Source organism: Musca vetustissima, unplaced genomic scaffold, assembly GCF_032173495.1.
Source record: "Musca vetustissima isolate MV318-11 ecotype Yass unplaced genomic scaffold, APGP_CSIRO_Mvet_v1 utg22244, whole genome shotgun sequence".
Taxonomy (NCBI): Eukaryota; Metazoa; Arthropoda; class Insecta; order Diptera; family Muscidae; genus Musca; species Musca vetustissima.
Genome location: NW_026872627.1, coordinates 69,994 through 92,845, shown reverse-complemented (window position 1 = coordinate 92,845; position 22,852 = coordinate 69,994). Strand labels below are relative to the sequence as shown.

At 34.3% G+C, this 22,852-nt stretch overlaps 1 protein-coding gene across 1 annotated transcript in view; it reads left to right on the top strand.

Annotated features, from left to right (window-relative positions):
• Positions 1 to 21,297, top strand: part of LOC133332870 (CUGBP Elav-like family member 2) — a 50,425-nt gene extending 29,128 nt beyond the window's left edge. The window contains exons 3-6 of the mRNA XM_061541271.1: positions 2,655 to 3,008; positions 3,189 to 3,257; positions 17,238 to 17,381; positions 21,026 to 21,297. Coding sequence (XP_061397255.1) covers positions 2,655 to 3,008; positions 3,189 to 3,257; positions 17,238 to 17,381; positions 21,026 to 21,297 — 839 coding nt within the window. The remainder of the gene's footprint in view (positions 1 to 2,654; positions 3,009 to 3,188; positions 3,258 to 17,237; positions 17,382 to 21,025) is intronic.
• The last annotated feature ends 1,555 nt before the right edge of the window (positions 21,298 to 22,852 follow it).

Below are 22,852 nucleotides of genomic sequence, written 5' to 3'. Positions count from 1 at the left end.
TTGTTTGTGCTGAAATGGTAAATGGGCTTAGTGGTTGAAAATAATTAATACAAAAAAAAAAAAATATTTTGGACATTGCAAAATATTCTTCGAAAATCCATGCCTTATTTTGGACCTTGAAAAAATATTCTTCGAAAATCCATGCCTTATTTTGGACCCTGAAAAACTATTCTTCGAAAATCAATGCCTTATTTTTGAACTTGAAAAAATATTCTTCGAAAATCCATGCCTTATTTTGGACCTTCAAAAAATATTCTTCGAAAATCCATGCCTTATTTTTGACCTTGAAAAAATATTCTTTAAAAATCCACGCCTTGTATGGAAGGCCTTTAAAAAATCCTCGCCTTGTATGGAAGGCCTTTAAAAAATCCACGCCTTGTATGGAAGGCCTTTAAAAAATCCACGCCTTGTATGGAAGGCCTTTAAAAAATCCACGCCTTGTATGGAAGGCCTTTAAAAAATCCACGCCTTGTATGGAAGGCCTTTAAAAAATCCACGCCTTGTATGGAAGGCCTTTAAAAAATCCACGCCTTGTATGGAAGGCCTTTAAAAAATCCACGCCTTGTATGGAAGGCCTTTAAAAAATCCACGCCTTGTATGGAAGGCCTTTAAAAAATCCACGCCTTGTATGGAAGGCCTTTAAAAAATCCACGCCTTGTATGGAAGGCCTTTAAAAAATCCACGCCTTCTATGGAAGGCCTTTAAAAAATCCACGCCTTCTATGGAAGGCCTTTAAAAAATCCACGCCTTGTATGGAAGGCCTTTAAAAAATCCAGGCCTTGAAAAAATATTCATTAAAAAATCCACGCCTTGTATGGAAGGCCTTTAAAAAATCCACGCCTTCTATGGAAGGCCTTTAAAAAATCCACGCCTTCTATGGAAGGCCTTTAAAAAAACCACGCCTTCTATGGAAGGCCTTTAAAAAATCCACGCCTTCTATGGAAGGCCTTTAAAAAATCCACGCCTTGTATGGAAGGCCTTTAAAAAATCCAGGCCTTGAAAAAATATTCATTAAAAAATCCAGGCCTTGAAAAAATATTCTTTAAAAAATCCACGCCTTGAAAAAATATTCATTAAAAAATCCAGGCCTTGAAAAAATATTCTTTAAAAAATCCACGCCTTGAAAAAAATATTCTTAAAAAAAATCCACGCCTTGAAAAAATATTCTTAAAAAAATCCACGCCTTGAAAAAATATTCTTAAAAAAATCCACGCCTTGAAAAAATATTCTTAAAAAAATCCACGCCTTGAAAAAATATTCTTTAAAAGATCCACGCCATGAGAAAATATTCTTTAAAAAATTCAGGTCTTGAAAAAATATTCTTTAAAAGATCCACGCCATGAGAAAATATTCTTTAAAAAATTCAGGCCTTGAAAAAATATTCTTTACAAAATCCAGGCCTTAAAAATATTCTTTAAAAAATCCAGGCCTTGAAAAAATATTCTTTAAAAAATCCAGGCCTTGAAAAAATATTCTTTAAGAAATCCACGCCTTGAAAAAATGTTCTTTAAAAAATCCACGCCTTGAAAAATGTTCTTAAAAAAATCCACGCCTTGAAAAAATATTCTTTGAAAAATCCACTCCTTGAAAAAATATTCTTTAAAAAATCCAAGCCTTGAAAAAATATTCTTTAAAAAATCCACGCCTTGAAAAAATATTCTTTAAACAATCCACGCCTTGAAAAAATATTCTTTAAACAATTCACGCCTTGAAAAAATATTCTTTAAGAAATCCACGCCTTGAAAAAATATTCTTTAAGAAATCCACGCCTTGAAAAAATATTCTATAAAAAATCCACGCCTTGAAAAAATATTCTTTAAAAAATCCACGCCTTGAAAAAATATTCTTTAAAAAATCCACGCCTTGAAAAAATATTCTTTAAAAAATCCACGCCTTGAAAAAATGTTCTTTAAAACATCCACGCCTTGAAAAAATATTCTTTAAAAAATCCATGCCTTATTTAGGTTCTTGAAAAAATATTCTTTAAAAAACCCACACCTTCTTTTGGTCCTTAGAAAAATATTCCTTAAAAAATCCACGTCTTATTTAGGTCCTTGAAAAAATATTCTTTAAAAAATCCACGCCTTATGTAGATCCCTAAAGAAATATTTTCTTAAAAATCCACGCCTTGTATGACACCTTGAAAAAATATTCTTTTAAAAATCCCCGCCTTGTATGACACCTTGAAAACCCCTTTTTTTAAAAATCCACGCCTTGTGTAGGTCCTTGAAAAAATATTCTTTTGAAAAACCATGCTCGACCGTCGTTTGAGGATCCTCTAAAGGCCCTTTAATTTTTTTTAATTCCCGTCTAAGCCCATTTTACCATTTAGCTTTACAACTCAAACATTATTCGAAAAAATCTCAATTAGTTTAAATTATGTATTCATTTTTGTATTTTTTTTCCAATATTAATTTATTTAATTTGTTTTTTCGTAAATGTAAATAATCCAATTGGGTGTGTGTTTTCTTCTATGTTTTTTTATATATTCGTTCAAATACATTTTTTGGTATGTCTCTATGATTGACTTGATTGTGTGGTCATGTGTACAAAAACAAACAAACAATTTACCTTACCATCAAACACAAAAACCTCCTTAAAAACCCATAAAAAAACCAAAAAAAAATCTATAAAAAAACTGGATAACAAATCAGGACTAAATTTCCCACCGGATCATAGTACCACAGCTGCTGCCGCCACAATATCGGCCAATAATGCTGCCGCCGCAGCCGCCGCCGCTGCAGCAGCAGCAACAGGTGTCACAGGTGTCACAGGTGCCACAAACGCCAACACTGCTACTAGCAATGGACTATTGGCCCCTTCCCTATCCATGCAAAATTTGGTTGCCTTAGCCTCTATGAATCATGGTACAGCGGCTCAGCAGAATGCAGCGGCGGTGGCGGCCTATACCTCACAACAACAGGGTGGATCGGGTTATGGCAGTGTACCGACAAGTAAGGCTCTTACAGCGGCTGTTACACATCCCCATACGGGTGGTGGTCTTGGAAGTGGTCTCCATATGTCGTACTCAGTCTCGGGTCAACCCCATCATTTGCCACATCAAACGACCGCATCAGCAACAACAACGCAACAGCAGCAACAACAACAGCATCATCACCATCAATTGCAACAACAACAACACCAAACGCATTTTGCTTCATTGCATGCTGCCGCCCATCATCCGCAAGCAACAATGGCAATGGCCAATCCATATGCTGCCCATTTTGCTGCTGGTAATACTGCAGGAACGGCATTGTGTAAGTATTGCATTGATTTTTCTTCTTCTTCTTTCTTCTCCATTTTCATTCTTTTTTCTATTTTGTATGATATCCTTGTGTGTTTTCTAATTTATTGTGAATGTCCAATCCTTTTGCTCTCCCTTGCCCCAACCTCTTTCCCCCTTCCCCACTTTATTGATTTCAATTTACTAAATGACTTCTTGAAGTTTGAAACATGTAATTATTTTATTTTCTTTATGTGTATGTGTGTCTGCGTATGTGTTTTTTCCCATCGTTAATATTACCCTTTTTGCTGTTGTTGTTATTGCTTTAGATCTAATGTAATTAGTTTTTATCCTTTTGCATCCTCCTTGCATGTATTCGCATTTTAATATCTAATTAATTTAAAAAAAATAAAATCATTTAACTAAGTAACCAGTCCATAATGTCCTTACTGGTGTTAACATTATTTTAATCAAATCAAAATAAAAAATAATAAATTAATAAAATAATTTACAGTTTGCTAAGCAGAAGGATATACAAAAACCAGTAAGGAAAGTAGTAAAGTCGGACGGGGCCGACTATATGATACCCTTCACCACTATGGGTATATTAAACAGGACTATTAACATGAAATTGGATGAAATAAAATATGTGATCCATAAAGTATGTAAATCGACTTCAAACAAATATAAATAGGTCATCCGTTGGGCTATGTCTGTACTTCTAGAAAACGAAACTACATAATTCTATGCTCAATTTTGTACGTTGTGCAAAATTTGATGTCAAACTGACTAACATGAGGAGTTTGATGCGCAATTTACTTGAAATCGGGCCAAATATTAAGCGATTTCAAACAAACTTGTCACAGGATACGTTATACTAATTTCAGAACGTTTTGTTCCTATTGGTTCCTTGGTGCGTCAAGTACTTAAAATCAAACTATAATAAAATGGAGCTATATCTAAATGTGGACCGATTTTCACGAAACAACGCAGACGTCAATCTAGGCTCAATTCAGTACGTTATGCCAAATTTCGTGCAAATCGAAAGAAATATAGGGACTTTGGGGTACCATTTACATGAAATCGGACGAAACTATATATGGGAGCTATATCTAAATCTGGACCGATTTTCACAAAACTTTACATACATCATTCTAGACTTAAGTGATTAGGCTGTACCAAATTTCGTGCAAATCGAAAGATATATAGGGACTTTGGGGCACCATTTACATGAAATCGGACGAAACTATAAGTGGGAGCTATATATAAGTGGGAGCTATATAGAAATCTGGACCGATTTTCCCGAAACTTGGCAGACATCACTCTAGGCTTAATTCAGCACGTTATGCCAAATTTCGTGCAAATCAAAAGATATATAGGGACTTTGGGGCACCATTTACCTGAAATCGGACGAAACTATATATGGGAGCTATATCTAAATCTGGACCGATTTTCACGAAACTTGGCAGACATCATTATAGACCTAAATGATTAGCCTGTACCAAATTTCGTGCAAATCCAAAGATATATAGGGACCGTTTACATTAAATCGGTTAAATATATATATATGGGAGCTATATCTAAATCTGAACCGATTTTTCCCAATTTCAATAGGGTTCGTCCTTGGGCCGAATAAGTGACCTGTGCCAAATTTCATCCAATTCGGATCATAAATGCGACCTGTACTTTGTTTACAATTTAACATCGACAGACAGACGGACGGACGGACGGGCGGACGGACATGCATAAATCGACTTAGAAAGTGATTCTATGCATATTCTCAAAAGGAACCATGGGTCTATCTCGATTATTTTTGCCTGTTACAAACATATGCACAAAGACATAATACCCTGTACCACAGTGTGGTGAAGGGTATAAATACAAAAATTATAAATAATTTTAGCAATAATTAAAAAATAATAAAAAATAATAGTTAAAAATATTAAAATATTTATTAGGAGACATATAAAAAAAGCTATATAGGGTAATCTGTCTTTACAAGATTTTCTAGCTATATAAGTCGAACTCGCTTTATATGTTCGAACTTATGAGAGCGCCTTTAATACACATAAACATCGTTGGGGACCCTGGTATAATCCTATAACAAAACATGGAGCAATATTTTTAATTATCTATTTATATTATTATACCCTTCACCACACTGTGGTACAGGGTATTATGTTTTTGTGCATATGTTTGTAACAGGCAAAAGGAAACGAGATAGACACATGGTACCTTTTGAGAATATGCATAGAATCATTTTCTAAGTCGATTTATGCATGTCCGTCCGTCCGTCTGTCTGTCTGTGCATGTTAAATTGTAAACAAAGTACAGGTCGCATTTATGATCCGAATTGGATGAAATTTGGCATAGGTCTCTTATTCGGCACAAGGACGAACCCTATTGAAATTGGGGAAAATCGGTTCAGATTTATATATAGCTCCCATATATTTAACCGATTTAATGTAAACGGTCCCTATATATCTTTCGATTTGCACGAAATTTGGTACAGCCTAATCATTTAGGTCTAGAATTATGTCTGCCAAGTTTCGTGAAAATCGGTCCAGATTTAGATATAGCTCCCATATATAGTTTCGTTCGATTTCATGTAAATGAAATCGCCAAAGTCCCTATATATCCTTCGATTTGCACGAAATTTGGCATAACGTACTGAATTGAGCCTAGAGAGATGTCTGCCAAGTTTCGAGAAAATCGGTCCAGATTTCTATATAGCTCCCATATATAGTTTCGTCCGATTTCATGTAAATGGTGCACCAAAGTCCCTATGTCTCTTTCGATTCGCACGAAATTTGGCATAACGTACTGAATTGAGCGTAGAGTGATGTCTGCCTTGTTTCGTGAAAATCGGTCCAGATTTAGATATAGCTCCCATATATAGTTTCGTTCGATTTCATGTAAATGGTGCACAAAAGTCCACATATATCTTGCGATTTGCACGATATCTGACATAACGTACTGAAATGAGCCTAGAGAGATGTCTGCCATGTTTCGAGAAAATCGGTCCAGATTTCTATATAGCTCCCATATATAGTTTCGTCCGATTTCATGTAAATTGTGCACCAATGTCGCTATATATCTTTCGATTTGCACGAAATTTGGCATAACGTACTGAATTGAGCGTAGAGTGATGTCTGCCTTGTTTCGAGAAAATCGGTCCAGATTTAGATATAGCTCCCATATATAGTTTCGTCCGATTTCATGTAAATGGTGCACCAAAGTCCCTATGTCTCTTTCGATTTGCACGAAATTTGGCATAACGTACTGAATTGAGCGTAGAGTGATGTCTGCCTTGTTTCGTGAAAATCGGTCCAGATTTAGATATAGCTCCCATATATAGTTTTGTTCGATTTCATGTAAATGGTGCACAAAAGTCCACATATATCTTGCGATTTGCACGATATCTGACATAACGTACTGAAACGAGCCTAGAGAGATGTCTGCCAAGTTTCGAGAAAATCGGTCCAGATTTAGAAATAGCTCCCTTTTATTATAGATTGATTTTAAGTAATTGACGCACCAAGGAACCAATAGGCTGATAGGAACAAAACGTTCTGAAATTACTATAACCTAACCTAATATTTGGATAGAGCTTCCATATATTTTTTCGCCCGATTTCAAGCAAATTGGGCATCAAACTCCTCATGTAGTCAGATTGACATCAAATTTTGCACAACTTACAAAATTGAGCATAGAATTACGTAGTTGCGTTTTCTAGAAGTACAGACATAGCCCAACGGATGACCTATTTATATTTGTTTGAAGTCGATTTACATACTTTATGGATAGATCTAGGTAGATTCACATTTAGATAAATATCACATATTTTATTTCATCCAATTTCATGTTAATGGTCTTGTTTAATATGCCCATAGTGGTGAAGGGTATCATATAGTCGGCCCCGTCCGACTTTACTACTTTTCTTACTTTTTCTTTTGGTTATTATTAGATTAGAGACAAAAAATGTTCGGTTTGAAAATGCAGTAAGGACGACTGAATTACTTAAATTTGGCGGGACCTCTATGCGAAAAATTTGGTATAAAACTGAAAGTTTTCCTGCAAATACATTTTTTACCCTTTAGGCACCCGGTATGTGAAATTCCAGCCACTTCATTTCGAAAAACCGGTATTATTACATTGGAACTAAACATCTAAACAGTAGCAATGTATGGGGAAGGGGACCTATCTGTAAAATAGTTTTTTGCTATAAATGACTGATACTGGGACTTGTGGAAGGTCTTCTAGGTATAGACGTTTTTAAGAAGATATGATCTATGCAGGGTTCGTAAATGGCTTCAACATGACTGATGGAGATTTATAAATTTATGTTGCTCCATGAGTTTGTAGCGCACTGAACTATTAGGACCATTATTTCAAGGTATACTGGCCATAATGGCCAGTTATGGACCAACAGCCACGAATTCCACATGTAGTTTCGGTTGTGATCAAAGACGACACCTATCTTCGGTAGAGATCAGTTCATTTTTAGGGGATCAAATCAATCAAAAATTTATTACGGTTTGTATTCTAGTCTCTCTACAGGTCAAAATTATGACCCGACATTTTACACGGAGAAAGGGATCTGGTTTGAGAGAAAGCTTGTTTGTGATCTGTCCACGGGTCACAGACATCATTCGGTTGGCTCTTAATTGGTATAATTTATTATTAATTTAAGAGTTTGAGTTAAGTATACCGATCGTCATATCTATACAAGGTGACATGTTCCAGACATGTGTGTCCGTCCGTGAGTCCATTATAATTTGCAAACACGATAAAGGCCAAAGTTATGGACCAATCGTCGCGAAATTTTACATGTAGGATGTGTTTTGACCAAAGAAGACAACTATTGTTTATGGAAATGATCCGTCAATATTTAGGGGATGAAATCCAGGGACTGTCAAAAAGGTGTAAACGTCAAAAACGTCATATAACTGTATAAAATTTAATAAATGTAGTAAACGTCATTTATTTCCATATTATCACCGTATACAGGTATTTTCAAAAATGTAAATTATTTTACATATGTCCGACTATTCCCTATTAGAACTGATAAAAAATTCAAATTTTTTTGAAAAAAAAAAATTTAATTTTCATATTGGTTAATGGAAATAACTATTTTGTCAAAAACTAATAGTTTTGGGTGGGTTTCCGATGTTTCTGACGTATGTATTATTACTTAGATTTTGTATTTTTTTTCTCTGATCACTCAAGAGACCACAATTATGACCCGAACACCAGGAAATTTTATACCAGGGAGGGAATCTGGCCAAAGAATCAGCACGATTGTTTTGATGATGATCGGTCAATATTCTGAGGGTCAAATAAACAAAACGTAAATTGTCAAAAATTTTATTTTATGGCGTAAATATTCAACTAGGGAAAACAAGACTTGGAAATTATCCAAGAGTAAGAAAGTAGACCTGTAATCGGTAAGAGTGTGCAATATATAGAACCGCAGACAGTAGTATGGTCGGCCCCGTTCGACTTTTTAAGCGTACAGAACATTTTTACGGCCTGATCACAGTATCGAATCTATGCTAGTGGAAGAAATGCATCTATAGTCAGGTCGGATAAATGAGTATCGGTTAGCGCAGTACATCGATATTCTGCGGCGACGTTGTTCATGATAGAATTCATTAAAACCATTTTCCACAGTTTTCTAGGATAGAGCTTAATTGCCATACAAAGATTTAAGTTCATCGATGGACTCTTGTCGAAATACTCAACGTTGAAAGTTTTCACGATTTATTTCAATTTAGATTCTGAGACCTATTTGTTCCTGGATCCACTAACAATTCGAAATACTGTTTTTCATTCAATATGATGTTTTTGTGATCTGACATAGAGATTCTGGTTTTCTCTAGACCAACCTGAGACTTATATCCAATAAAAACTCCTTGGCTTTCAGATGATCTCAACGACTAAATATTTCCTTTTGGTCGTCCATCAAGGACCTAATGCCATTACATAATTTACGATTAAATTCCAGGATCTAGTCCACCCTTATCTAGCCCATTAAAACTTCATGCCATTATTAAGCCACCTACTTCAAATATTGTCTGCTTTTTAGCTATTCAATGATAAAATGATTTTCAAAAAATAAAAATAAATAAATAAACACATTTACGTTCAGATCTCTCAGATCTAGCTGGTCAGCTGTAATAAATTGAACATAACTTATTCTTTATCTCCCGTTCTTTGGTCCCTCAATTCATTTTAAAATACTTCCTTCGCTATCCCTATATAAGGATTCTTTTTACGAATAAATACTGTGGTCTTTTAGGATTCACCCTTAAAAATTCCTCTCAATTCATGAATGCCTGCGTTTCAGCACGACTACAAAAGACTTTCTTCTTTAGCGTGTCAACATTCTCTTCAGAAAACTCGATTATTCAACTCGTCTCTACAGACCTTTATATAAAGACATTAAATATCATTAATTCAGTTCGTTAAAAAAAAACTCACCTTAGCTCTCTTCATTTATATTGTCTAGAAGTACAATAACTCTCATCTGCAAGTCCAATACGATTCCCCTAGATAAACCCTATTCAACGTGTCTATATAAGGATTATGTTATTCATCTCATTTCTTGAAAGTCTTCTTTCAGCATGTCGATAAGGTCTTCTTGCATTAGTTCGTCTATATGAAGACTTCCTGGTTTATGTGCATCAGTTCTTCTATATAAAGATTTCCTGGTTTAGGTGGTGCCACTATATAAAGAGTTCTTGAATCTGCTCAATGAAATCCCTATATGAACTCACTTCATTTCATCTTATAATACTGTCTTTAGCTAGCCAGGTTATCTATAGAAACTACCAACAGCTTGACTATATAGACTCCCTACGGCTCGTCCAAAATACCATTATCTCTTTAAACATATCCGACGAGCTTGTCTAAAATGACACCCTCCAAACCGTCTATAAAGTCTCCCGTTAGCTCGTCAATGAAAGACCCGACACAGTTCGCTTATAAAGACATCAGCTCATCCATAAAAACTTTCTTCAGTTTATCGATTGCAAAGGACTGCTTATAGTAAAGGTTTCCCTCAGCTGATCTAAATTCTATCCTCACCCTGTGTAAAAAAATCACTTCAGCTCGTCTATAAATAAACTTTCACCTGGTCTATTAGAGACCTCCCCTAGCTCGACTCTGAGGTCTCCCTTCATTTTGTCTATTAATGACTCCCTCTAAGTAGTCTATAAAAGTCTACCTTTCGTTCCCAATCAAATGTTCCCAAAAGATTCTGAAAAAATCGCCTTTCCATCAACATATGAAAATATTTTCATCGCGATTTTTAATTAATTTCTTGAAAAAGGGTTACAAAAAATCTCATATTTTTGTCACTAACCAAAAAAAAAAAAAAAAAAAAAAAATTACTGAGAAATTAAAAACAACAACTAGCCATACATCGATTGTCACATGACATCAGCGTGCTTCCGAAAAAAATTCACAGATTTTGTTCGACCAACCGGATTTTTTTTATTTTTTTATATACAAAGAAAAAAGTTGTCGCCATAAAGTATTCAAGTGAAAATTATTTTCCCTGTACCCGTGAAACAATTTCCATGACAAATTCTAAAAACAGAAAATATAGCCTTGAATGGAATGCAATAAATGGGAAATTCTGTAAACGAACAAAGGGTTAGAAGACAAAGAATAACAAAAAATAAATAAAACATTGAAATCAAATAAAATCAACAAAAGTGGACAATATTCGAAAAAAAACTAAACAGATATTCAAATATTGTTTTGTGTAACTAACGACAGTGGGTGGTAGTGTTAAAAAATCATAAAAAATAAAAAAATATAGGAGAAAAGTTTAGGTGTCAGGATTGCAAATATTAATACTCAAAATGTTGGGATAATAATGGTTCTATGGTTCTATATCCAGAGCTTTGCCAATATTTCGCGATCTAATTGTAATATTCTAATATTCAGTAGACGGGGACTGTACTTGTCCAGATTCTCTTTACCGTGGGTTATGTTGCGATGTTGGGCTTTCAATTGTAGCCTATGGGTCGAATCGAAGAAACACCCAAAAAAAATAAGTTTTCGGTCCACTTCATCCCAAAATTATTATCTGATCATCACCGAAAATTATAGGCGTTGTCCTGGACCATAACTGGAATCTAATGGACAATTTCAAAGCGATCAGCGCTATATTTCCGCCTTTTAGTGTGGTAATTGGTTACTAAATAATATCTAAATACGTAAGCACCTGTAAATATTTACGTGTAACTCCCACATCTGAGTACATACGACCATATAATTGTTATCAATTTAAAGGTCAACCACTCCTCTTCAACATATGGCCAACTTCTCGGGTCTAGGTCCTTCAGGAGCAAATATATACGCCATACAATACATACAAATTTTGTCATTTTTCACACAAAAGTAAGGGTCCATTTGACCCGCCAAATATTGATCAATCCTTATTAAAATAGGCATGCTTATTCTTTGGACCAATCCCCTTCTCCATGTAAAATTTCGCGATGTTCGGGCCATGATTGCGGCTTCAGGAGCGACCGGAAAAACGGACAAAAATTAAGTATTTGGTCCATTTCATCCTCTAAATATTAACCGATCATTATCAAAAACAATATGGGTCTTCATTGGTCAGAACCCATCCTAAATGCAAAATTGGCCTGTATCGTGTTTACAAATTATAATGGACAGACGGACGGACGGACACACATGTCTAGATCGACTCAGCTAGTCGAGATATGACGATCGGTATACTTAAAGGTGGGTCTAGGACCAATATTTCGCGCCGTTACAAACTCTTGGGGCTGCACAAAGCTATAATACCCTGACAACATAGTTGTGTAGGGTATAATGAGCCATAATTTAATATTTGTGTAAAATTGGACTCTTGAATAAATATATTTCCAATTTTGTACCATCTACTCCCACATAGGATGTTCTTTATGTTCTCAGATCCTCCCGAAATGTATTCACTATGATAAAATCGCCAAACGAAACAATAGAGTTATGTGGGTGTGTGTAACATGTTTTTGTTTAATTTATAAACAACAACAATGGCTGGCGTAGTAGGACCAGTGACAGTAACCAGAATCCGGTGATAATGCTCGTGAAAAAAAACCTGAATGGGTGTTGTTAGAAAAAAATATATAAAAGTTCCAGCAATATGAATTGTAGTCAATATTGTTTTTTGACTTCTTTTGGTGGTTAATTGAACGGAGGAGAATCAAATTTTGAATTTAGGATTTTTAAATCTGAAATTTATTCCAAACTCCATTTAGTTCAGTTCGAGTACTGATAAAAAGGATTCTATAAATATAGTCCTAGAAGGTCTAAATAACTGTTCTCAATTAATGATATTACAAAAGTAAAGGATGTCCTTGTAGTTATTAGAGAATCCTCCAAGTTAAATTACACTCAAAAAAACTACAATCATTTTTTATATTTAAAAAATAAACAAAATAGCCCTTGACTCTTTTTTGTAATAAAAACACCAGACTTCATTTACTTTGTGTGCCCTTCCAACCTTGCTATTTTTATTTGATATATTATTTTCGTACTTTTATTGTATTCAAGGACCTCAATTAAAATCAACAATGGAATGACAAGTAGTGAGAAAGCTTGTATGGAAAAAATATAAAATCTTTTTGGTATTATATATTCTTTTTCATAAATGATTTGTGCAATTGGGCGTCACTTTCTATTGTGTGAATTTCTTTTGTTTTGTTTTATTTACAAGTTTTGATTGTTATTTTAATCATTAACACTGAACAATGGGTTTGCACACAGACACGCTTACATATAAGTATCATACTGTGGATATTAATGCAGGTTCCGAAGTGCGGGAAGTCCTACATCGACGAACTAAAGGACATGTAGTCTTTTATCGAGGAGGTATATGAAAAATAAACCTTCACAGACGAGCTGAATCAGAAGGTCTTTCATAGATGCATTGAAATAGGGAATATTTCACAGAACACATGAAGCAGGAAGTCTTACATAGGCGAGTGGAAGGGACGAACTGAGGCAGGAAATCTTTCATAGGCAAGTTGAAAGGAGTCTTTCATTGACGAGCTCAAGGGTGACTTTCATAGAGAAGCTCCAGTGAGTTTCTATAGACGAACTGAATGGAGACTTTATAGACGCTCAGTAGGGAGACTTTGAATTTCGAGCTGGAGCTTGTCTTTATAGACTTTCATTGACGAGCTCAAGGGAGTCTTTATAGATGAACAGAAGGGAGTCTTTATACATGAGCTGGAGTGAGTCTTAATTAAGAGACTCCCCTCAGGTCGTCTACAGGCAGTCTTCGTAGACCTTCAGAGTGTTTACCGACTAGTCTAATCCGTTATTAGAGACTCTTTATAGGCTTGATGCCATATAGGCAATCTGAGTTTGTTTTAACAGATGCAGTATGTATAGCCGAGCTAAGGTGGAGGATGCTGAAAGGTTAGAAGTCGTTTTGAACGGTCTGATGAACCTGCAGTCCATATAGACAACTTTTGATGGAGGGCTGTCGATGGCTCGAAAGAATTCTTCAATTTCTCCTAGTCTATACGTCTATAGGTGAAGCTGAATCGATAAGAGTCTACATTTCTAAGCAAGCCATGTGAAGGAGAACACATTTCTATAGCTGAGCATTATATCTGTTGGCCAGCTGAAGTTAATGCGATATGAGCACTTGTTTTTATAGGCGAGCTAAAGCAATGAGAGCTACAACCTTGCTATTTTTATTTGATATATTATTTTCGTACTTTTATTGTATTCAAGGACCTCAATTAAAATCAACAATGGAATGACAAGTAGTGAGAAAGCTTGTATGGAAAAAATATAAAATCTTTTTGGTATTATATATTCTTTTTCATAAATGATTTGTGCATTTCATCAGCCGAAATGAAGCGATGGAAGCATATATAGGGGTAAAGCTTTTTGGCTGAAAAGCCTACACGAATAAGTGATGACAGGAATTGTTAATAGAGGATATTCATTACACAACCTCTGGAGAGGGTCTTTATGAGATGATCAGAAGGGAAGTAGAGATGATCAGAGAACCTTTACATATATTGGGTGGATCGGGAAGTATTTAGAAGAGCTAAAGGTAGTTAGTCTTTAAAAGAGGAGCAGTAAAGTCAGAGAGTCTACGTGATCCACTAGTCAAGGTATTTTTATAGACGAGGAAACTGCAAGGAATAGATGACCCATTGGCAGCAGTCTTTATGTGCGAGCTACGGGTCCGAGAATCTTTATGGACTGGATCTGATGGTCAGAAAGTCATGATGAAAGGCCAAATATTATATATATTAAGTTGGGAAAGTACTGATTTTTCGTAAAGTATCGATCAAATAATTTCATATTCGGTAAAATCCGAGAAATGATTGAAGTTGACCGGCATGTAAGCAGTCATAACATCGTCCAGGAGCTAAAAATCGACCATAAAACTGTTTTAAATCATTTACAATTGGCCAGAAACGACCAGAATTGAGTATCTGTGTTCGAGGGATTTTAGATGGGCTATGACCTCTGAATACTTTCTGAAGGATAAGGTGTCTTTATATATAGATTGGAGGCATTTGTTTATGCAAAAGAACTTTTAGAGGTCATTTCAAATATGTTCTGTGAATATACACACAAACCTCAGTAACTTCGTAAAGGTGTTACATATATGTGTTAAAGATTGTCGGATAAACGACTTGAAGGTCTAGGGTGTCTATATGTAGCTGAAAGACCCTATACCTTTTAAGGTTTGGACTGGAAGAACCTGTAGAGGTATGACCCCTGCATACTTTCTGAAGGACAAGATGTATTTTTTGATGGGTTGTCTTTTGGGGGCAAAGTAACTTCTAGAGGTCATTTCAAATAGGTTCTATGAAGATAAGCTCATAGATTCATAACTTCATAGAGGGATGTATAGGTGTTACAGATTTTCGGGAGGTAAATGACTTCTAAGCTAGACTGAGGTATTTATAGCCTACACGATTATTTTTAACAGCGGGAATTATTGGTCCCAGACCCACTTTTTAGTACACCGATCGTCATATATCGACTAGTTGAAACGATATTGCTCAATGCTTCCCTCCGACCATCTGTCCATTATAACTTGTATTCAAAGTACAGGCCAATCGTCACGAGTGAGCCGGATATGGTTCAAATGTACCAAAAATTGTATTTGTGTCAGCTTTGCCAGTTGTTTTAGAAGCAACGATTTGTATCATCAGTGCTATTGTCGCTACATGTGCCTCGAGTTGAACAATATTCGACTTATGAAAGTTCGACTATAGTTGTGTAGGGTATCATATGGTCCAACTGTACTGCTTCGCTTATTGTATATAATTATACCCTACAGAACTATGTTGTCAGGGTATTACAGCTTTGTGCAGCTCCAGGAGGTTGTAACGCAGCAAAATATTAGTCTTAGACCACCCTTTAAGTACATGTAGGACGGCATCTGGCCAAAAAAGACATCTATTGTTTTTGGTAATAATCCGTCAATATTTAGGGCCAACAACTTTATTTTTTTCTGTTTTTTGGTCGCTCAAGAGTCTTCAATTATAACGGAACATCATTAAATTTTGCTTGGAGAAGGAGATCAGGCCAATTAATAAGCGAGCCTATTTTGATAAACATCGGTCAATATTTAGCGGATCAAATGGACACTGACTTTTATGTGAAAAAATTACAAAATTTTTAATTCAGTAATGCATAAACCCGAGAGTTGATAGTTTATCTAAGATTAGTGGTTGACCTTTACATTTATTGTAACCGGCCAAGAGGGTGCAAATATCGCGATCGGCCCGTTCAACTCTTATTGTTATTTTAGCGTTTTTGTAAAGCTAGAAGGACTTTCAGCGGAATCTGTTTATATACCGATTTATATATATATATATATATATATAAACCTTATAGGTACCATTGGTACATAAAACCTTTCAAAAATCCTATGTAGGTAAATTATGCTTTAGTCTAGATAGAGAACCATCTGGTAGTAGTAAGAAGTAATTGCCCCAAGGGTTATGTGTTAACATTACAAAAATATGCATTTATGTGTGTTTTTACGTTATTTATGTATTTTAATAAAGATTCCCTCCAAAAAAAAAAAAAAAAAAAAAAAACTCATACAAACAGAAATTTACAAAAACCCTAACAAAGCTTTGTATGGTAGTTGTATTCAAACAAAAAAATACAACCGAACCCCGAACAGCAAGAGCATAAAATTATTACACACTTGTATTCGTATAATTAGAAAGGACTTCACCAGGCAACAATTAAAACCAGACAATTACAAAAACAAAGCAACAACAACGAGAACAACAACGAAACCAAAAAAGCTAACGTACAACATACATTTATTGTTGTATACAAGCAAAGTTGTTTTTCACACACAGAGTGAGACACAGTCATAAACAATTGAATCCTTTTGTGTAAAGGTCCTTGTTAAACGTATTTAAATTTCGATTTTAACTCCCCTTCTCCTCGCAACCCCTCCTGCAATTCGTTTTTTATGAGGATAATATTAAACGTTGTTATACGTGTAGTAATGTGTGAGAGTATATGTATGTATGTGTGTGTTTATTTTGTTTTCTAAGTATTGAAAAATATATTATTTTTATCTGTACGAGTTGTTATTTAAATGTATGTATGTGTGTGTTCATGTATGTATATTTATGTTTCTTAATAACATAAGGTCCTTTTCATTCGCCATGTTGTTGTTGTGAGGATAAATGTTGTCCCCTACCTCGTCCCTTCTCCACCTCTGGACCCAATGGAATATTTAAAATAATTATTATTACAAGTAAAACTGTTGTATTCTCCTCCATGTCCACCAAAAAGTATTCCATGTCCTTCAGTTACCCCTTCTTTTTTACAAATACATTCACACATCCACACATTAAATGTTTTTGAAATAATTAAATATTTAAAATGTGAAAATTTTTTAAAACAAGAATTATATTTTTTATTTCATTGTGTTTATTTCTTGTTTTGTTTTTTTTTCTTTTTTTATACATCTCCTTCCATTTAGGGACTGGTGCAGATGCTCTCACATCACAATATGCCCCAGCGCTTAATCCACTGACCAATGGTGCCTATGCTGCCGCCACCGCACCTCTTGCGGCAACAGCACTGCAGGCGGCCGCCGCTGGTGTTGCTGGCAAACAAATTGAAGGTAAGTACAACAAAAAACAGGAAAAAAGTGTGGTTATGTTGTTATTTAAGGATTTTCAGATTAAAGGAATGGGAAGAAGATTTTTGGGTAAAGAAAAAAATTTAAACAAATGTTTATATCTAGAGATGATGGATCCTTAAAAAATATTTTTAAAAAATGCACGCCTTATGTGGATCCTTAAAAAATATTCTTAAAAAATCCACCCCTATTGATAGTCGTCCTGAATTTTATTTTTAAAATAAAAAATATTTTCCAAAAATCCTCGTCTTGGATGACCTCTAAAAAATATTTTTAAACCCGTAAGGAAAGTAGTAAAGTCAGACCGACTATATGATACCCTCCACCACTTTGGGTATATTCAACAGATAAATAGACGTCGCATTTTTAAAGGACCAGTAAAATGAAATTGGATCCAGAATCATTTCATTCTGCAACCGATACTAAATTTTTCATTTGGTCAGATATATAAGCTATAGCTAAATCTGAACCGATTTCAGGAAACTTAACACAAATCATTCTAGACCTAATGCATTATGCTGTGCCAAATTTCGTGCAAACCGAAAGATATTAAAGGACTTTTTTGCACCATTTACATTAAATCGGACGAAAATATATATTGGAGCTATATCTAAATCTGAGCCGATTTTCTCCAAACTTAACACACATCATTCCAGGCCTAATTAAGTACGTTGTGCCAAATTTCATGCAAATCGAAATATTTTTAGGGACTTTGGTGCACCATTTACCTTAAATCGGACGAAAATATATATGGGAGCTATATCGAAATCTGAACCGATTTTCTCGGAACTTATCACACATCATTCTAGGCCTAATTCATTACGCTGTGCAAAATTTCGTGCAAACCAAAATATATTAAATGACTTTGGTGCACCATTTACATTAAATCGGACGAAAATATATATGTTGGAGCTATATTTAAATCTGAACCGATTTTCTCGGAACTTATCACACATCATTCTAGACTTAATTTAGTACGCCATGTCATATTTGGTGAAAATCGAAAAACATATATATGGACTTTGGTGCATTATTTACATAAAATCGGACGAAAATATATATGGTAGCTATAACTGAATATGAACCGATTTTCGTGAAATTTAATACACATCGTTCTAGACTTAATTCAGTGCGCTGTTCCAAATTTCGTGCAAATCGAAGGATATATAGGGACTTAGGTGCACTATTTTTCTCGAATCGGACGAAACTATATATGGGAGCTATATTGAAATCTGAACCGATTTTCGTGAAATTTAATACACATCGTTCTAGATCTATTTCAGTGCGCTATGCCAAATTTCGTGCAAATCGAAGGATATATAGGGACTTTGGTGAACGATTTCCCTAAAATCGGGCGAAACTATATATGGGAGCTATATCTAAATCTGGACCGATTTTCACGAATTTTAGCACATGTCATTCTAGTCTTAATTCAGTAATCTATGTAAAAATTCGAGAAAATCAAATGATTTTCAGGGACTTTGGTGCACCATTTACCTAAAATCGGGAGTTATATTTAAAAATGGGAGTCATATTTAAATCTGAACCGATTTTCAAGAAATTTTACACACATCATTCTAGACTCAATCCAGTACGGTATGCCAAATTTCGTGCAAATCGAAGAACATATAGGGGCGTTGGTATACCATTTACCTTAAATCGGACGAAAATATATATGTGACCTATATCTAAATCTAAACCGATTTTGCCCAAATTCAATAGGGTTCGGCCAAACAAATGCGATGTGCCAAATTTCATCCAATTGAAATCGTAGATGCGACCTGTACTTTGTTTAAAATTTAACATTGACAGACAGACGGACATGCATAAATCGACTTAGAAAGTTATTCTATGTACATTCTCCAATGGAACCATGTGTCTATCTCGTTTCCTTTTGCCTGTTACAAGCATATGCACAAGGACATAATACCCTGTACCACAGTGTGGTGAAGGGTATAAAAATCCACCACAATGGATAGTTCCTGTAAAAATATTTTTAAAAAAAATCCACGCCTATGATAGTCGCTAAAAAAAAATAATATGTGAACAAATATTTTAAAGCCAGTGAGTGGAGCAGTATAGTCGGACGGGGCCGTCCATACGATACCCTACACAACTACCACGGAACTCTAACTTTCTGTGGATGCTTATTCCGAGCCTGGACAATATTTTGTGATAGTTGCACCCTCTTGTCCGATTAGAGGTCTACATCACCTTTTCTTACACTGACATATTTTCCGAATTTTACTAATATTCAGTATAGTCCTTTTAATTACTTGGCCATATTCCCTTCAGCGTGGGTTGTGTTGTGATGTTCGGCTTATAATTGTGGCCTATAGATCGAATTAAAAAAAAACACAAACAAATATATTTTAGGCCCACTTCATCACAAAATAATTATATTATTGGCGTTGTCCTTGACCATAACTGGAACCTCATAGAACATTTCAAAGCGATCAGCGCTATAGTTCCGCTCTCTAGAGTTATAATGGGTTACTAAATAATATACGAATACGGAGATACCTGTAAATATTTAGGTGTAACTCCCACATCCGAGCACATACAACAATATAATTGGTATTAATTTAAAGGTCAACCACTCCTCTTGGAAATAATGTAAAGTTTTCGGGTCTATGTCCTTCAGGGGTAAATATATACGCTATAGAATACATTTGTCATTTTTCACACAAAAGTCAGGGTCCATTTGACCCACTAAATATTGACCGATCTTTATGAAAACAGGCATGCTTTTTCTTTGACCTTATCCCCTTCTCCATGAAAAATTTCACGATGTTTGGGCCATAATTGCGGCCTCTGGAGCGACCAGAATAACCGACAAAAATTCAGTATTGAGTCCATTTCATCCCCTAAATATTAATCGATCTTTCCCAAAAATAATAGGGGTCTTCATTGGCCAGAACCCTGCCTACATGCAAAATTTCGTGAAGATTGGTCCATAACTGTGGCCTGTATCGTATTTACAAATTATAATGGACAGACGGACGGACGGACACACATGTCTAGATCGACTCAGTTAGTAGAGATATGACGATCGGTATACTTAAAAGTTGGGTCTAGTACTTTTCGTACCGTTCTAGTACGAATTTCCAAAAACCCATCCGTATCTATCACATTTGGACCAAGAGTGACCCTCTCTTAAAATCTCAAGATTGTAGCTTCAGCCGTTTCGTCTGGGCGTTTATGAAATATATTTTTAGCGTCATTATACAATAGGCCTAAGGAAGTAATAGCTAAGACAGACCTCGATACACTAGTCGATATATTTGGTCCAAATGAGGTGATAATTGGTGCTGACCTCAATGCCAAACACGCAAATTCGAGTTGGCATCAAGCAAACTAAAATGGCAGGATGTTATATGATTGGCTACTAACTACACCAAAAATAAATGGCCCATGCCATGATAAAAAATGGATTAAATTTAACAGATGCGTTACAAACTCTTGGGCCTATACAAAGCTATAATACCCTGACAGCATAGTTGTGTAGGGTATAAAAATCCACGCCTATGATAGTCTGTGAAAAAATATTTTTAAAATATCTGCGCTTATATTTTTATTCTTATCTCTTTCATATAATATTAATTTTTTGTAATTTTTTCTTCCAGGTCCCGACGGCAGTAATCTCTTTATTTACCATCTACCTCAGGAATTTAACGATACCGATCTCGCTTCAACATTTCTACCATTCGGCAATGTCCTGTCGGCCAAGGTGTTTATCGACAAACAAACAAATCTATCCAAATGTTTCGGTTTCGTTTCGTATGACAATCCCCATTCGGCTGGTGCAGCCATACAAGCGATGCATGGTTTCCAAATTGGCACCAAGCGTCTCAAGGTGCAATTAAAACGTTCCAAAGATGCGGCAAAGCCTTATTAGTAGACTTAACCAACAACTTTCCGTTTACGTGAGAGTGTGTGTGCGTGCGATGTAGTTAATTTTTTATATATATGATTTAAGACAAACAAACATATATACAAAGAAATAAACAAAAAAAAACATTGTTTAAAGAAATTTCATTCTAAATGTAATAATGAGTGCCTTTAGTCTTAAATATTAGAAGAAGAAAAAAATAAAAAAATATTATAATAATTTAGAATTAATATTAACAAATAAAAAAAATAATTTAAAATTAAAAAAAAATAACCAAAGGACCAAATAATTAAATATTTTAATTTTTATTCTTTTTTCGTTTTTTGTTTAATTTTTAAATAAATGTTAAAAAAATAATATTTATAAATAAATAAAATATTGTTAAAAATAAATAAAATTAAATTATAAAAAAAATATATTTACAACCACAAGAAAAATTAAACAACAACCGCAAAGACAAAAATATAGTAAAACCAAAGAATATTGAGAAAGTAATTAAAAAAAAATAATCTCCTTAAAAATAAAATAAATAAAAATATATATTATACCTCTATATTATACCCTACACCACTACATATAAGAGAAAAAAATCTAGTGAAAAAAATACAAAATATTTTTTTTAAATGTCAAAGGTGTAGGTTATCACATGGCCCCAACGACTTTAAAACCCCACTTTTTAGTGGTGTATAAAAATATATTTTTAAATATATTTACACAAAATTCCCCACAGCATCTGTTCCCCCTTCTTCAAAATTCAAGGAGTATTTTTTTTTGTGGTCACTAGTAAACAAAGTTATAAATATTTGTTGTTTGTTTTAGTTTTTTTTTTTAATTTTTATTATCTTTTTCTCTTTTTTAAGTCAATAATACACCTAATGTTATAGTTTACATTTATATACATATGTACTATGTATACATAAACATAAATATAAATCTACATCTAAATATATCTAAATGTATTTCAAAGCCAAATAGTTAAGTAAATTTTGTCATAAATTTTTAAATGTGTTAGACGCAAGTTATGAAACAAAAATATATATGGAAAAAATGAAATCTAAAAAAATCAAATGATCAATATCATTTATAATTGAAAAATAAACAAACAAACATGAAAAAATTTATCTCTACCCCCTATGTCATCTATATATACATATATTTGTGTGCAATTATTTATAAACATATATAGAAATGAAGGAATAAAAAAATAATATATAATAAAAAATAAAAACTATTATAGAATTTTGTTTGAAATTAGTTATGTAAGTTAGTGAAAGAAAACAAACTAAATAAATATTTACATTCTAATATATAATATATATTGTTAAATGGCAAACAGGATCTAAATGGAAGTTTTATTTGTTGAAAAATATTTGGAAAAAAAGGTAATATATAAACTGTATGTATGTGCATATATGTATAGAGGTCCAAAAATCACCAAAATATTCTTTAACCAGTAAGGAAAGTAGTAAAGTCGGACGGGGCCGACTATATGATACCCTTCACCACTATGGGTATATTACACAGGACTATTATCATGAAATTGTATGAAATACAATATGTG